Source organism: Castor canadensis, chromosome 4 (genome assembly GCF_047511655.1).
Source record: "Castor canadensis chromosome 4, mCasCan1.hap1v2, whole genome shotgun sequence".
In the NCBI taxonomy this organism is placed as follows: Eukaryota; Metazoa; Chordata; class Mammalia; order Rodentia; family Castoridae; genus Castor; species Castor canadensis.
In genome coordinates, this window is record NC_133389.1 from 127,107,973 (window position 1) to 127,125,523 (window position 17,551).

General features: G+C 34.6%; 1 protein-coding gene across 2 annotated transcripts in view; it reads right to left on the reverse strand.

Annotated features, from left to right (window-relative positions):
* Window positions 1-17,551, reverse strand: part of Ola1 (Obg like ATPase 1) — a 159,944-nt gene that overhangs the window by 2,417 nt on the left and 139,976 nt on the right. For both annotated transcript variants that reach the window (XM_074071127.1, XM_074071126.1), the window contains 3 exons: window positions 4,304-4,444; window positions 3,518-3,614; window positions 1,372-1,494 (listed from right to left, as the gene is read on the reverse strand). In XM_074071127.1, coding sequence (XP_073927228.1) covers window positions 1,372-1,494; window positions 3,518-3,614; window positions 4,304-4,444 — 361 coding nt within the window. The remainder of the gene's footprint in view (window positions 1-1,371; window positions 1,495-3,517; window positions 3,615-4,303; window positions 4,445-17,551) is intronic.

Here is a 17,551-nt window from a genome sequence, read left to right on the forward strand (position 1 = left end):
TTCCGATTTATAATATAAAGTTCCTAGTTAGTGTTAACTATTCTTATATACAGGAAATATTATTTTACCCTACCTTATAGTTTCTCTGAATTGTTAAAGAAAGTATTCACAATTCATGTACTCTATGTTTATTACAACATAGAATCCACTAAAGATGGTCAAACAGACTTACGTAAGAATATGAAAAAGAAGCATCTTATCTCTGAATTCTAGTAACAGAAAATGTCTTAATTTTTATCTTTATTAAAAAATATATGCCAACATGATTAGTAGTATGCTGACAAACAATTTGAGATTATTTTCAAATCTAATTAGTATTCATGACAAAGCTCAATCTCAATATTTGCATGCTTATGTATATCAATACAGATGATACCACCGGAAAATTAATGACTTTGTTTAGTTATAAACTGTAACTTCTGCTCTTTTTAAAAATCAAAATAGCTCTCATTCAATGCTGAACCAACTATATCAAGATTTTCCCATCATCTTTCTGAAAGTCCAATAGTTCTATTAAAGTCCTGCTGTCCAATATAACCATTCTAATGAAACCAGTGAGAATAAACCAAATTTGAAATAAACTTTTCAGATTACTTTCAAATTATGAAATAGAAAACACAAGAGAATCCTCTTTAAGTTCCCTAAGATTTTCTATGGTAGTCTTCAAATATTAAATTACATTAAATTAAATTTGCCTTCCTACAACGTCAAATTTAGGGGACATATTTATTAATTGGAGATTACTAGATTTCTCTATGTAAAATCTAATGAGCAAAATATTAATTTTGCAATAGAATTTACATTAAAAAGTCATTTACTACTTTTGTATAAGACTGTTTCACTATGAATATCTGCAAATTAAATTACACTTACTAGCTAAAATAAAGCACAATTTTGGACCTGCCCTCTAGTGTTGAGAAAGCAAATCAAATTCCCAAAGCTCTTTTAAACAAAAACAACAAAAATAAAACCATGGAGTTTCAGCAACAATAGGTTTTATTTAACTAGATTTCTATTCCTTTTCTTGGCTTGATCATAAGTATATACAACTTCTATTTCAGCTATTCAAATGTTATTAGTATAATTTTTCTTTGGCTATCAGTGATCAAATTCTTTGAAATTATTTACAATGACTTAAAATCAGTTTATTTTTATTTTCAGTTATAGAAGAAAACTCTACATAACCACTGACAATTCACAGTCCTTAAAAAAAGCATGTGAATAGCTCTTCACTTGATAGCAATTCTAAATCCTGATAATTATTTTATTTTATCCTACACAGTTTAAAAGACAACTGTCATTCATTCTCATCATGGATATCTTCACATTAGTGCAAGAATTATGAACTATGTAAATAAAATAATTCCCTACCTTGACTGCATTTTCAGAGCCTTCCTCTTTAAAATCTTCGTATTTCATTACTTCAGCCATAATGAACCCTTTCTCGAAATCCGTGTGAATCTTTCCTGCAGCTTGAGGAGCCTTCGTCCCTTTCTTTGAAAATAAAGACCAGAGAAAACTAATTGCATTTAAGATATTGATTGTAAGTGTGGAGTTTCTTTTTCAGATCTGCAATTGGCTCAACTAAAACTTAGTTTTAATACCATTGAAGATGTCAGGTATAATTAGCACATTTTCAACACTGGGCACTATCTATGTAGCAGACGTAGCACAGATACATCAGCAGACATTAAAGAAGTGTAGCTTTGTTTTTCCTAACAGACATCCATGAATTTATTGATTTAGATGCAGTGGTCTGGTTTTGGTGTAGGTTTCATTTCGATTTTCTATTCTTCACCGTGGAAAAAAAATAAAGATTTTTAAGTAACTCTCAAGCTGAATTATCAATGATTAAAAAAAGGTAAGTCTTCAAAATTTCAGCTCATCTAAAGAACATATAAAAATCAATATTGAAAGGAACATTTCCAACAAATCCAATAATCTTCGTTCAGCAAATGATTCTGAAATTCTCAAGAAATTTTAATAGTAAGATTTTTGAATATTTTGCATACTACATCCTTGCCTCTAAATCTCATGAAGGAAACTGAAGTTGAGATAGGAAGAGAAATGCCTTACAATTACCTCATATGTTAAATTACAAGGACATACATTCCAGACACACACAACCATAGAAAGAAATTTGAGAAATAATGGTGACCTAAAGGCTGCTTAATAAAGCATGCTAAAGTGATAAGGAGTCTGACACTATAAAGCACAGTTTTTACAATAAAAGATGTATTGGGTTAATATGGCGACTCAGTGATGCTTACCTGACTAAATATCTTGGCACATTAAATCATGGATACTTACAATCAGTCTTAAGATAAACCAGCTTTCACATTTTCAAGCCTAGAGCATGCTCTCTTTCCTGCTTCACATACTTACATTTGAAGTTTTAAAGCTTTAAAATAATCTTTAAAATATATAGTAAAAATAAACACTGACAATTTGTTTGCCAACTTGGATTTGCTTTGACACTATTTTTAAAATTTATATAAAAGGACCTTGGTTAGAAATCAATCATGTTTTTTAATATACAAAAGAGAGAGGAGATAAAAGTGAGCCTCACATTCACAAAGGCATATCTAACATTATATTCAATTGCTTCTATGTTTCTATCTGTATTAAATAAAAATAAATGTAACAGTAGTCACTGAAGACAGAAATCAAAGCAGCTCTAAAATTTATCACATAGTATATATTTTAAAAAATACAACAATTTGATGAGACACTGAATCTAAAAGTTCTGTCATTATTTTTATATTCTATAATATACTACTTAGGATTACATATATTACAAAATATTTTTCAATAGTAACTACTGTATTACAATATATTTATATTCAAAAGCAAACTATTATAATTCAGTTTCTATTGTCCTCTGGGAATAAATTAGCCATTCTCTCTTGCTGAATTCTGTATGCACTAATATTTGAAACACACATCACATTTTTAAAGAAGATTAAACATATAACACTAAAAATAAGTATCACTTCCATGAGTCAAAAAAAAGGCATGAATTATTACACATTGAGTTCAGCTTTTTGAGTCCAACTGTGTATCTATGAGGAGCATAATGATGTCATATTGCTTTTATTGCTGAAAATGTAATCCGAGCAAAGCAAAGGAGGAAAGAACCACCCGCAACCCAAACAAACTTAGCGAATACAAAATGAAAAGCAACATCAATTTCACTGCAGACAAACCCAGTCACACAGATTAAGCAAGCACAATACTGGTACGTCTTATCTCTGACCACAGGAGGAGGGTAGACAGATCCTACAGGATGAAGAAATTCAGACTATGTAATAGGCAGAATCAATTGTTACCTGCCTCAATCAATGCCGCTCCACTTTCACTGTTCAGCAGCTCACAAATAATTAAAGTTATCCTGGACAAAAACCTCATCTGTAATGACTAGCTAACCGCCACCATGACAAACTTCAAAGTCAGTGATATCAATCTGAATTCAATAGTGTGGAACTGGATATAGCTGATGAATAAGTATGAATCTTACCCTGATGGTCCATGCACGCACTTCATCTGGGCCTGCAGTGAAAAAGTATTCTAGTTGGAGTGCTGCAAACCCAGCCTTAATGATCTTTGGCAAAGCACTGAAATAAAATGAAACAAATTCACTCAACACATAAGTTGACTCTGCCAGAGATTGATATAGACCTAAAATTATTCATCTCAAGCAGTTAATGTTAAAAGATATTGTTAAATGACCATATATCTTTCATAACATACTTGAAGACATCAGAAAGCAAGGGACTATTTTGAAAACCATCCCTGTTAAAATTGGCTTTAATTATATTAGCCTAAAGACATCTTTTGAATTACTATTAAAAAAAGAAAAATTAGATCTACCCAGCCTATGACTATTTTCATCCAATATTAATTATTTCCAGGTCCTGGGCTATGAAAGCAAAATTATTTGATTGATTGAAATCCAAGGTTCTGACAATATATTACTGTTACTCAGAAAAAATTAAGGCAAGTGAGCACCCTTTCCCCTCCCCCACTGGACATGACGAAAGAGTTTTGGCGATCATCCCTCCTCAAAAATATACATAACTAATACCTATGTTATAATTAAAACACTGAACAGAGATGACAGATGACAGTTAAAAACTTAATTTAAAATAAATCTTTTCACTCTGTCTCATGGTAAAGAAAGGAGAAGATTCCTTCTTTATAATGGTAATTACTCTGTCATTTATTATTCTATCAGCGCAAGCAATTAAATTACTGCAAGGAAATAGTTGATAATAAAGTGTAGGGAAAATGAATGCTAATTAACCTTTGTGTCATGTTCGCTTCCAGATACTTCTGTCTCTCCTCAGCACTCAATTCTTGCAACTTGAGTTCCAAAGCCCCACTAAAAGGAATGACCAAGGCACCTGGGTCATACTTGTCCACCCACTCTTTAATTTTTATCAACCTGTAGACAAAAAAGGGCACAACATTATCTTGTAGTGCATGCATGACTGTACCACATTCATTATTATCAAGTAGCACATACATATTCATAAGAATTGCACGGTTTTATGATGCCATCTTTTTGTGTATTGCTTTCCAAGGTCAAGACACTAACAGACAGCAATTGCTTCAGGTATATACCACAGTATTTTACCATAATCTAGTTTTACTTTAGCACATAATCTATAGGAACTATTTTAGAAATATTTAAAAACTTTTTAAAGTTACAATAAATTTGTTCAGCATTAACACTTGTACCTTAAATTTATGATTTTTTACTTTCTTTAAAAAGTATATTTAAAGAAGAGAATATATAAAAGTTCTGTTTGTACAGGAATCAGACCAGGTAATTTTGCGGAGCCCTTGAAAAATAAGTAATTAGTTCCACCCAGATACCTACATGCCTTGTTTAGTTCCTTCTTAAACTAGAAGTTAAGCCTGTTACTGGTTTTGAGGGAGGTTTTTGTCAACGACAACAACAAAAAAAGCAAAAATACAGACTTACACACTGTTCTTCTGAACCTGACTTTTGTAGGATCATGAAAAATAAAACTGCAGAGGAAATAAATTCTTTAATCACAAAAGACTTGGAAAGCCAAATCAGTTAGGAAACTGATACTACTTGTTACTTGGAAAAGCAGTATTGAGTCTTCCCCCCCACCTTCTGAAGTATGGAGTATTTTGGTAAAGTAGCAATTAGAACATAAATGAAATAAATATAGCAGCTATAACTAAAAGGTTCCAATCCTAGTTTTTAATTCTTGGGCAGGTTACTACATCTTTTTCTAAACCTCATTTTTCTCATCTGTAGAAATGGAGGTAACAGTACATATTATATTACAAAGAATCTAGAAAAATAATGCCTGCAAATAGTAAATATTTAGCAGTAGTTGCTATTATTAACTTCCTCAGATAATCATAGCATATACCCCTTGGATTTTGGACCTATATTTCATATAGATCTGACTGTAGATTCAATGGAAATGTGTATTAAAATTTTGTTTTAGAGGTATTGAGGTTTGAACTCAGGGACTCATGCTTGCTGGTCAGGTAGAGCTACTGCCAAGCCATGCCCCATCCCTTTCTAAAGCAAAAATATAAAAAGCAGTTATTTTTGAAGTAGAGACTTGCACTTTTGCCAGGTTAGCCTACACTCTCTGATTTACGCCTCTGTGTAGCCAGGATAACAGGTGTGTACCACTACCCTCAGTTTAATGGTTGAGATGGGGGTTTCACTAACTTTTGCCTAGGTTAGCATTGAACTGTGACTGCGATCCTTCCACATTCCACCTCTGAGTAGCTAGAATTACATGTGTGAGCTGCTGAACCTTGCCTATATTTAAAATTTTAATGTATGTTATAGTCCTATATTGAGATCAACATTTCAATAGTTCTTATGGCAAAATACCATGGCAGAAATCTTTTAAATAATTAGTGTAAATATTTGCCACTTTTATGGAAAAAGAAAAACAAAATTGAACTCAACTATCAAACTCATCAAAACTCAACTATCAAACAAAATGGCAGGGGCTCACAGTTATTAGAAAATTGAGAATAGGATTTAAGATAGGAGAAAGGAATGAATAATTCACATAATAGTTTGTTAATGTTTCTTATACAAAGTAACTACTTTTTTAATGTTATTAGTAGTTTTTGATCTTCACAATAACACTCATTTCCTTCCATTCACATCCTAAAAAATAGACCAATCCCTGAGATTTATCTTGGAATAAAGTATATGGCCTTTAAAATTAGATTCAAAACATATTTGAATCATCAAATATGTTTTGAATAATTTTCATCCAAAATTATTTAGGACAGGATGAAAGAAAAAAAAGGGTAAAATTTATATTGGTACTTTTGCCTAACATCATGACATTCTAAGTTACTTTATAGACTTATACTATTCGAACACAACCCTATATTAAAATGTTATTATCAATGGTTTAGTAACATACTTTTATTATATAAGTTAGAGTCAAATATGGAATTTAAAAGAGCAGATCACACACCAGATACAGATTCAAAGAAAGTGAAATAAAACAAGCCCATGCGTATGGATAATATAACAATATCACATACATTTTTCTTCATAAATATGGTCAACATAACTAATAAAACTTATCTTATTATGAAACAAGATAAGAAATAATTACTTTGGCTAAAACATCAATTCAGAATAACAATAGTTCTACCCTGTCATTTTAGCAGCCTTTCCTGCAGAGCCCTCAGAAGGATTATTTGCATTCCTCAGGTGTTCTATTGTACAGTTCAGATGAATAAAGACTTACAAATCATTCCTCTACCGCCAATGTAAGACTTTGATCTGGTGAATACACCATTGTACCTTAACTATAATTGGCAAAAAAACCTGACAGTGTAGAGCATCACAAGCTTAATAACAAAGGCGAATATCTCAAAGTGTTGACAGATGATCTTCATAATGCAGAAGCAGAGCGGGTACGTTTTAGCAGTAAATGAGCACTAAGGTCTAAAGGTCTCTAAAGTGACTGACATCAGACCTGCTATAGCCTCACAGAAGAAAAAGGGTCCGTAGCACTCTCCGTAAAGTGAGTTAGGCTCTTTGCCTGCAAGCTTCACTTTTGTGACTTTCACTGTCATAGTCAACACAGGGAAGATGAAAAGTGAGTTAGGTTCTTTGGCTCTCTGCTTTACTTTTTTGTGACTTTCACTATCAAACAAAAGTGAGAAATGTCCCAAAGTGATTTTTAATTACATATTTGAAATAAGCCTTGGGTAATCAAAGAATGAAACTCAATTTCAAGATTATAGATGGAAATCCATATGATATATCTATTAGGTGTAATGGTTACAAAAGTGTATAATGAGGCCAACATCACAAGTTTGAATCCCGTAGGGACCAGTTACCTTTTACAGAAAAAATATCTATTCTCTTGCTACAAACTATAGCTAGTGACCTCAAAAGTGTGTTATTGGCACATAAGGGATACGGAAAATTAAAGTTGAACTCAGTTGCCACTACTAGAAAAACAATTCCAAGCACATTCCATCAGAGTCACTGAATAATAAACTTCATGTACAAATGTTAGCAAATGTCTAGAGAAAGCTATTCAATTGCTAGTAACTAAAATAATGATGTACTATCATAGAATGTCAAATTATGTAAGGCGAAGGGAGAGAGGAACCAGTAAGGACAGTACACTCCCAAAGAGTTAAACTATAAAGACTTTATTGCAAGAGGAGCCATCCTTCTCGACAAGAAGCCAAAGCCATGTTTGTCTTGTGAGAGTCAAATGGAAGGACTGCCATTAGTTATAGTTTTCCCCCTTCTAAGAGAACAAAATAGCTAGTTGTAAGACTAAAAAGGAGATACTCTGATACACTGGCAGGTTGTGATCTGTTAAGATTCTTAGGCAGAGTAAGATCTTTAGTATTAAATTCCAAAAAAATTGTATCTAAAACTTACATTTTATTATCTGAACTTCTTAGCCAATGGTGAAACTCCAAATTCTAAAATTTCATTTTCCTTAGGGTTAGTTAGGGTTGGTTTCTTTTCCTATATATTCATTTTATTTATGTTTTTGTGGTATGGGGGACGGAATCCAAGACCTCATGCATGTTAGGCAAGCACTGTAACAGTGAGCTACAGCGCTAGCCCTACATAACTAATTTTATTATTAAAAATTCTGGTTGTAGCCTTTTCAAATGTACCTGCTTTTTTGGGTAATATTTTATTCTTATTTAATGAATTCTTTGTCCTGTTTGACACAATTTAAAAGTTTCTTTCAGATTGCTTTGCACACATCTAGCTTTTTGGGTTTAATTCCTCCTGTGTCCTCATTTGTCATCTGTTAGTAACCTCTCAGGACACTGGTGTGTGTGGACATTTTGGCAGCAGTCATGTTTCAAAGGAGTCCAGTGGCCCCTGAGCTGAGATGGGTCTATGGCAAAGTTTGGCTTCTTTAAGGGAAAGATTTGGGGTTGGTTTAATTATTTTTAGGCTTAGTGTTTCTATACCATGGTTCAGGCCCAATCTCAAAATCCTGAGAATAACAGTTTTTTTCTTGTTTGGAAGAGCTGAGAGTACCTTTTTAGTATCTAATCACGGACAGGGCAGCAGCTTCTTCTAGGCTTTATGAGTGAGCTAGTTCCAGTACCTGTAACTTGACTGTTTTCCCGTATGGATACTAAAGCTTCTAAAACTACCCATCAGATTAGTTTTCTTTGAGGGCCATCCACTGTAAATTCTATTCCTGTCACTGAGTTTCCTTCTTATTTTTGGTAGGTAGAGTCCCAATTCTGTCTTCCAGTCCTGATGTGTGTTCTAACACTACCACAACACCATCAATATCACCCCCCCTTTTTTAGACAGGGTCTCACTAGGTAGCCCAGACTGGCTTTGGGTTACAGGTACTCACCACCACACCTGGCAATATCACCCTTTTGTGGTTATTTTATCTGGTGTTTATATTAGAAACAAGAAGGGAGCTTTCTGTTTTGGCTCAGTCTACCATCTCACTTTAAAGTTCTCCATACTAGAATTAAATCCTCATTTTATAGAGTCCTAATACAATGGCTTTCAAATTTTGCCCACCATCAACAGTAAGAAATGTATTTACACTTTGACTCAAGCATAAGGTACACGGACATTATATATACACATATATCCAACCACAGCAGGTTTCAAACACAATTCTTACCTTTACAAAGGGACTAGGAAGATCCCAATAGTGATATTTTCCCACAAAACCAAATTCTTCTAACTTAAAATATGCCCCCAAAATTGCCCTCTCTAGCATACTTTAATAAGAGCTTTCTTCTTCTCCTTTTTTCTTTTTGGGACTGGGATTTGAACTCAGGGCTTTGTACTTACAAAGCAGGTGCTCTGCTGCTTGAGTCATCTCTCCAACCCATTTTGCTCTCGTTATCTTGGAGATGGAGTCTTGGGAACTATTTGTCTGGGCTGGCCTTGAACTATGATTCTCCTGATCTCAACCCCCTACAAGTAGCCAGGATTATAGGTATGGAGTCACCAATGCCTGGTTAATAAGAACTTTCTTCAGTGTCTTCTTTTCTATACCTTATGCTCTTCTAGCTTTCTACTACCCCTGACCACTCAAATTCAGAGTATATATGCTGAAAATCCAGCACTAAATCCAAATTATATTAGCATTTATGGTACCTTTACTGAATGTTAGAATTCTCTCCAATCTGTTTATTCTACTTTGCAACATTAAAGTATACTTAAAATCTTTAAAAAATGTGACATACAGAATTATTAATCCCTAATAAACACTTCAGTTTTTGTGTGAACTTATGTCTTTTTCACTTTTTTAAAATCAGCAGTGACATTTTGCTTCTGACTGAATATGACTGAAATTTATAGAACCATAGACCAATATTCAGAAAATGATACACTTACAAAAAGGAAGCTTCAGGCTGGTAAAATCAGTGACTAATCACCATTCAGTCTATGTCATTAAGGACCAGTCCTTTACTAAGCTAGCATCTCTTATTTTGTCCATAGTATGTATATACAATTAATCCAGAGGGCACTGATACACACTGAGGTCATTTCTATTCTCCTTCCTTGTAGGTTTACACTTACTTCTATTACAACTGCTCAGAGACTCAAAGAAGGACTTCATAATAAGACCATTCTCTTTTCCCTTTCCAAACACTATCACTGTAAATTAAGGCCAGCTTACAGTTTCCTAAAAAAAAAGAAAAAGGTAAAGCTAATGGAAGGTAAGGTTATTTTTCCTAAAGATTATATAAACAGGCTGGGCATGGTGGCACATGCCTGCAATCAAACTGCAGTTTGATACCAGTCTGGACAAAAAGTTAGTGAGAGCCCATCTCAACAAAACAAGCTAGGCGTGATGGAATGTCTCTGTCATCCCAACTATGTGGGAGGCTGTATGTATCACAGTCTGAGTCAGGACAAAAAATAACTAAAAAGCAAAAAAGAGCTTGGGGCATAGTTCAAGTGACCATGGAAATTTTGGATTTTCTATAGCTAAGTTTTTTTTTTTTACTTTGAAAGTTTTTCTTTTCTTTTTCTTTTTTGGTTGTACTGGTATTGAGTGTGGGGTTTAAACTCGGAGCTTTGCACTTGCAAAGCAGGAACTACTTGAGTTCCTCCAGCCCATTTTTGCTCTGGCTATTTTGGAGATAGGGTCTTATGAACTATTTGTCTGGACCAGCCTTGAACTGTGGTCCTCCTAAGTACGTAGAATAACAGGGGTGAGCCACTGGCACCCAGCATTGAAAGACTATTATTGATGACATATATTTCAGTTTGTAGGTTGTTTGTGGTATAAGTTTTTTTTTTGGTTGTTGTTGTTGTTGCATGTGGCATGAACAAAAAGAAGCTTTATTTTTCTCTCATCCAATGCTCAGGGCTGTTAAGGAGAATTGTGCTGTTAGATACACAGGCTTCTTTGTACTTCTTGCTTCACCATGCATTGGCTGTCACCAAAGATCCAAGATGGTCTCAAATAGACCAGGTAAGAGGATGATAGAACAGTAAAGCAGAGGACAAAAAATAGTTTCACAGATACTTCTTTTAACAATTCAATATCCAGCATTAAACCTCAAGGAAGGCTGCAAAATATATCATGGTGGCCACATGCCTGGCTAAGATGTACATTTCTATAGGACAGGAGGAGGAGATGTTGAAGGAAAATCAAAAGTCTTTGCACATTATTTGTTTCTCAGAGCCTTTATAAAATATTAATATGCTTGTACTGTAAAATTTTTTTCTTGGTGGTACTGGAGATTGAACTCACAGTCTTATTTTTGCTAGTCAACTGCTTTAGCACTTGAGCCAGTTTTTTTTTGCAGGCCAGGCATGGCAATTCATGCTGTAATTCCAGCTACTCAGGAGAAAGAGGCAGAAAGATTTCAAGTTTGAGGCCTGCCCAGGCCAAGTTAGCAGTAAGACCCTATCTAAAATAGCATGAGAAAGGGATGAGAGCATGGCTCAAGCAGTAGAGCACTTGCCTAGAAAGTGCAAGGCCCTGAGTTCAAACTCCACAAAAAAATAGTAAAGATTATATAAACATTATTTAATTAATCCAGTTATTTTACAAATGTCAACAAATATACTGGGACATGCAATAAAACGTTTTTTTTTTCCTTCTTCTTTCAGTACTTGGAATTGAACTAAAGCGATGTCCTCATCTCTTTTTAGTTTTGCATTTTGCTATTTTAGATAGTTTCACTACTAACTTGAGCTGGGCAGCCCTCAAACTTAAAATCTTCTTGCCTTTGCCTCCCAAATACTGGGATTACAGAGTGTACCACCACACCTGGCCTGCCACAAAATGTATACCACAAATATACAAACTTAAATATATATCATCAATAATATACTTTTAAAGTAAAAAAAAAATTACCTCTAGAAAATCCAGAATTATCAACTCCAAAATTTTTTGGTTGGATAAGATTATTAAAATACAACTATATACAATTATAAACATTCTCTGAATGGAGGTTATTAAGGAAGTCAGTAGTTAAAAAAAAGTCTGACTAGTGTCTGGAAATTTAATCCTTCTTCTAAAAGTCTCACCTGGATACATGTGAGAGACTTCAAGTTTCAGTGTTCTTGCCTGACTTAATGAGACTGTATAGAATAACAATGACTATTTTACTACTCAGTGTAGCAAAATAACATCACCCCAGTGCTTGTTAAAAATGCAGAATCTTGGGCCACACCCCAGACTAAAATTTGAATTTTAATAAGATCCCTAGGTAATCTATATACGTGTCACATTTTCAGAAGCACTGAATTACAGGACTTTCGTCCTTATAAAAGTATTTCACTGAATTCATGGCACATGAAAATGTCTGAGATGACTATGCAGACCAACTGATAACTAAGCAGATAGATGCTGACTACCTAGTCCACCGATATAGAAGAACAGGAATGATAGAATCAGGTACACAGCAAAAACAATTAGCTAGTTTTGATAGCATTACTATGGTCAACGGTTTCTTGCTTTATAAGAAATAATTCTATCTCTCCTCTTTTTTGCGACAGGGTTTTGTTATGTAGTATACACTGGCCTCAAACTTGCAATATTCCTACCTCTGCCTCCCAAGTTCTAGGATTCCAGGCATCTACCACGATACCCTGTAATGCCTCTTTTATCCTAATAAGCCTCAGTATGTGGAAAAAACATCTGTAATAAGTTAGTTTTGGGGTCTAGATTCAGAATATGAGAAGTAATTTCAGCAGTGAAGACTTTGTGAAATCTGAGTTCATATCAAGTGAAAGGATTATTGCCATAAATTGAATTCTACAAGGACTCATAGAACCACTGTTTGAAAAGTCCCATTCATTTTGCAGTTACTAGGAGGTGTGTGGAAAGAAATAAATTCTAGAGAAATAGGAATTACTTTTATAGCAAATAAATATAATTTCAGGATTTGTTTTGAGAACTAACAAGCTTTCTAACTCTGATAAGTGGAAGGATATCACAAAATTGAAATGACAGGTATTATGACAAGCAGGCAACCTGAAAAACAAATTAGAACAACTAGAATACATTTATCCTAGCACTTTGGCCTCACTATAACTCTAGGATTTATTTAACTCTCAATATGCTTACAAATGATAACATGTACAATTAATGTACATGTGATGAACATGTAACAACTATATGGAAACACTTCCTATGTTTAGCAAAAAGGATCCAGTTAAAAAAAAGAACAAGGGCTTGAAGCACATCTCAAATGGTAGATAGAGCACCTGCCTAGCAAGTGCAAAGCCCTGAATTAAAACCCCAGGGCTCGAACTGCCAAGACAAAACAAAAATACACAGAAGAATAAACATGTGGAAAGGATATCTGAGGGTGAATTCTAACTAATTTGAGTCAATCAGTTTCCATTTTCTAGCTGGCAAATTGTTTGAGATAGGTATGTGAACTAGTTCTGATCAATAAAGTTGATGGGGCCCAAGGGGAAGCCTGGTAGGGGCTCCAGGACAAGGTTTCAAAATATTAATTTGGCTCTTAAAAAGAGGATCGCTGCTGGACATCATCTGGATCTTACTGTTGGAACTCTAGTAGCAGCCTTTTGTGACCAGAAGAATGGAAGTAGGGAAAGAGGGAAAAACTTATTCCTGATAATCTCAATGAATTCAATTCAACATCCTAGAAGAAAAACTACCTTGGGTCTTAGTATATACTAGGATTATCCTCCTTGTTATTTATACCTGAAGATATCCTGATACTGATGCTTTTTGGGAGGTACCCTTATCTAAGAATGTGACTGAAGTTCCTCTTTAACTTCAATTTATTCTTTAAGATACAGACTCCTCAGAACTTTCCCTCAGCTCCTAAATGGATAGGTGCTATCACTACATTGCACTCTACTCTACAAGTTGCCTTCCATTACAGAAAAACCTTTTTTTGTTGTTGAGACAGGGTCTCGCTTATGTAGACTAGACATGAAGTTTTGATCCTCCTGCCTCATTCACCCAAATGCTGGGATTATAGTAGACAGCAGGTACATCATTCCAAGGCAACTGCTGTTGAAGAAAAACCGTGAATACTCAGGATGTTTACAGTTCAGTGCTGTACTGCAGATGCTTGAATCATTTTTCCCATAATACCACCCAACTACTGCTAAAGTCATTCTACTTTTCAAATTTCACTTTATCGCTTAATTATGCACATTAGGTTTTACCTGGCTTTTTGGGCAACATTTGCTTTTTAGGAGGCAGATTTTCACAAAATTAAGGGCAGGGAAACACTCAACAGATGATACAACTAATGATAATTCAGGACTGACTGAAAGCTTCTCCATGTCAACTGAGCTGGGTATGTGTGCATAGCAATCACAAATATTTGGTTTTAAAACTTCTTTTGATTTTTACTTGTTATTATTTTTTGAGTGTGCTTCATCAAAACCACATGCAAGCTGGGCGCCTGTGGCTCACACTTGTAATCTTTGCTACTCAGGAGGCAGAGATCAAAGGGGATATCCAGCCTAGGCAAATAGTTCACAAGACCCTATCTCGAAAAACCCTTCACAAAAATAGGGCTGGTGGAGTGGCTCAAGGTGAAGGCCCCGAGTTCAAGCCCCAGTACAAAAAACAACAACAAATAACCACATGTAATAAATCCGTGAATAAGGCAGGCTTACTATATATAAGGTTCCTGAGGTCAAGACAGTATTTTTGTTCCCTGCTATCTACACAGAATCTTCCTAGCACAGTGCCTGGTCCAAAGTGGATGCTCAAACATTTCTGAATGGATAATAATGTAGAAAGAGCTCTAGCAAATTCTGGTTGAGTATCCCTAATCTGAAAATCCAAAATGCTCTGAAACCTCAAATTATTGAGTGTCATGATGCTCAAAAAATTTCAGAATAAAGAGTATTTCAGATTTTGAGCTAGAAATGCTTGGTCAGTCAAGTTTATGCAAATACTCCAAAATTCGAAAAACTAAAATCTGAAACATTTCTGGTCTCAAGCATTCCAAAATCCTTATCCAATAAGGGATACCCAACCTATAACTAGTTGAGTGACTCCAGATGGTTATTTAACACTATATAGCTTTAATTCACTAATCTACATACTGGTTAGTAGGTTTTCACCTATTTTGAGTTCCCTAAAAGATTTCCCAAGATGCTAGGAGGAAAAAGGGTGGGGTTTTGGAGTCTCTATTCCTACATTTCAACCAGGTGTTGGACTTCTGTATAAGATTTCATCTGAAGACAGACTTCGCTTCTTTTTAACCACTCTAAAGTTCACTAATTGACCGGTCCTCTACAGACAGAAAATTCTATCATGTTATAGCAAACACCAGAAATTGCAAAAGAATAAGCACTGAAATCTTTAGGCTCTTCCTTTAGATTTCTGCTTAGTGTAACTTTTCTACAAATTAAAAAACAAGAAAAACCAGCCTGATCCTTCCCATTTTCTGTCACTCTCAACCCTTTTCCTTAATTTATTGTTCTTAATGTTCATTCCAACATTGATGGACCCATTTGTCCGATTATTAGGGCAAGGAATATTTTGAATATCTTATCAATAACACTATTTTCAACACTATCAGAAAAGTGCCTGGCACAAGAAGATGTTCAGTAAATGTTGGGTGGGTCAATGAATAGAAATTAATTAAGTTGAATTTTGTTTAAATAAAAAAAAGACTATGTGAAAGAATATTTTGAAGCACACAATGCCTACAAATACAGATCCTGTTTTCCCATCTTTTGTCAAAATCAACTTTTAGAAATTAGTGAGCCACACTGAAGGCATGGCTCAAGTGGAAGAGCTCTTGTCTAGCAAGCATAAGGCCCTGAGTTCAAACCCTGGTAACGCAATTTTAAAAAAGTAAAGAAAAAGAAACTAGTAAGCTAAACTATAGCTGCCTTGACTATTAGAGGTATGTTTTTTAAATTTTTCAAAAAATCTACAATGGTGAAGTAAAAATCACAACAGAATTCAGGGAAAACCTAACTGCTATAAGGTTATAGCAACAAAAAATTCATAATATTTCCATTCAAGTTGTGCCCTATGAGTTGAACTACTACAATTCCAGTCTGAACCATCAGACTACTAAGCAATCTCAAGGTTCATTCAAAATGAGCACCTCAAACTTTTAAATGCTCCCTGAATCTTGGGCCTCTTAACTTCCTTCTAAGTTAAGCTGTGTTGACACTAAGTGGCCACATTTTTGAAACTTAACAGCAGTGTTTCTCAAAAACACAGGTTTGTGGACAACCTGTGAATCCGGGCTTTATTAAAAAAAAACAAAACAAAACCTAAATTTATGTCTCCAGAAGTGTGACTTTGCATTTAATTCTTATAATACTTTGCCTTGAGATGTCTGAGAGTCACTATTTTTGAATCTGTATCTGTTCTTTGCAGTTTTATATATTCTGGTCTTAAATTTACCCACAGAAATATTCTGTAATTACAGTTGTCATGAGGTATGAAGCCAATATTTGTATCTTGAGACTATAAAACTGTTAGCTGCAAGAAAGTTTCTCAACTATGTTATGATCCTTATACACAAAATGAAATTATTTCTGGCCCTGTGGCCCCAGATTAGCCATCTTTTTTTCATTTTTGCTCAGAGAGGACAATACCAGGCTGATGTAGTCTATATTCAAAATATGAATAGATTGTAGAGCCACAAATCTTGATTTAACTATCACAGGTGTAATTTTCCAGGAATATAGGTGGTCTCAGAGATTGGACTTTCACATCCAGATTATTGAAGTCAAAAGACAAATTGTGATACGTGGGGAGGAACGGGGACAGGATGCCTGGAAGAAAAGCGAGCGCTTCCCACATTACAACATGTCTTTGCATTGGTGGTAGTATACCAAAGAAACACAGTGCCATTAAGTAAGATGATGGAAACTTCAGTGCCAAGTCTTTTTGAGATTGGCCAAAATTTGGGAAGGGACTGTAAGTGATAAAAACTAAACTGAGATAGAAAAGTAATTAAGAAAAGATGTGTCAGATGCGTGCATGGAAAACTACAAAGCACTGGTGAAGGAAATGGAAGCTGAGTAAATGAAAAGACACTCATGTTAGTGAATGAAAACACAGTATTGTTAAGATGATGGGATTCCTCCACTGGATCTACAGAGTCGAAGCAACTCCTACCAAAATTCCAGCTGCCATATTTTTAGAGAAATTGTCAAGCTTACCCTAAAATTCAAATGAAAACACAAGGATCAAGAATGGCCAAAATAATCTTGATGAAAAAAGTTGCATGTCTGGCCTGTTCCTCATTTAAAAATCTTCTATATAACTAAAGTATTCAATGCTATGTGGCCTGGCATAAACCTAGACATACACATCAACAGAAATAAATATGGTCAATTGGGTATTTTTAAAAACCCATAAAATTACCATCTTAATGTTCTGCATGTTACCAAGTATATGGTTCAGTATTAATTATACTCACATTTTGTGCAACAAATCTCCAGAATTTTTTCATCTTAAACCTGAAATTTGAAAACTAGGAATAGAAGGAAAGTTCCTCAACATTATAAAAGCTATATATGACAAACCTACAGCCAGCATTATACTTAACGGAGAAAAATTAAAACCATTCCCTC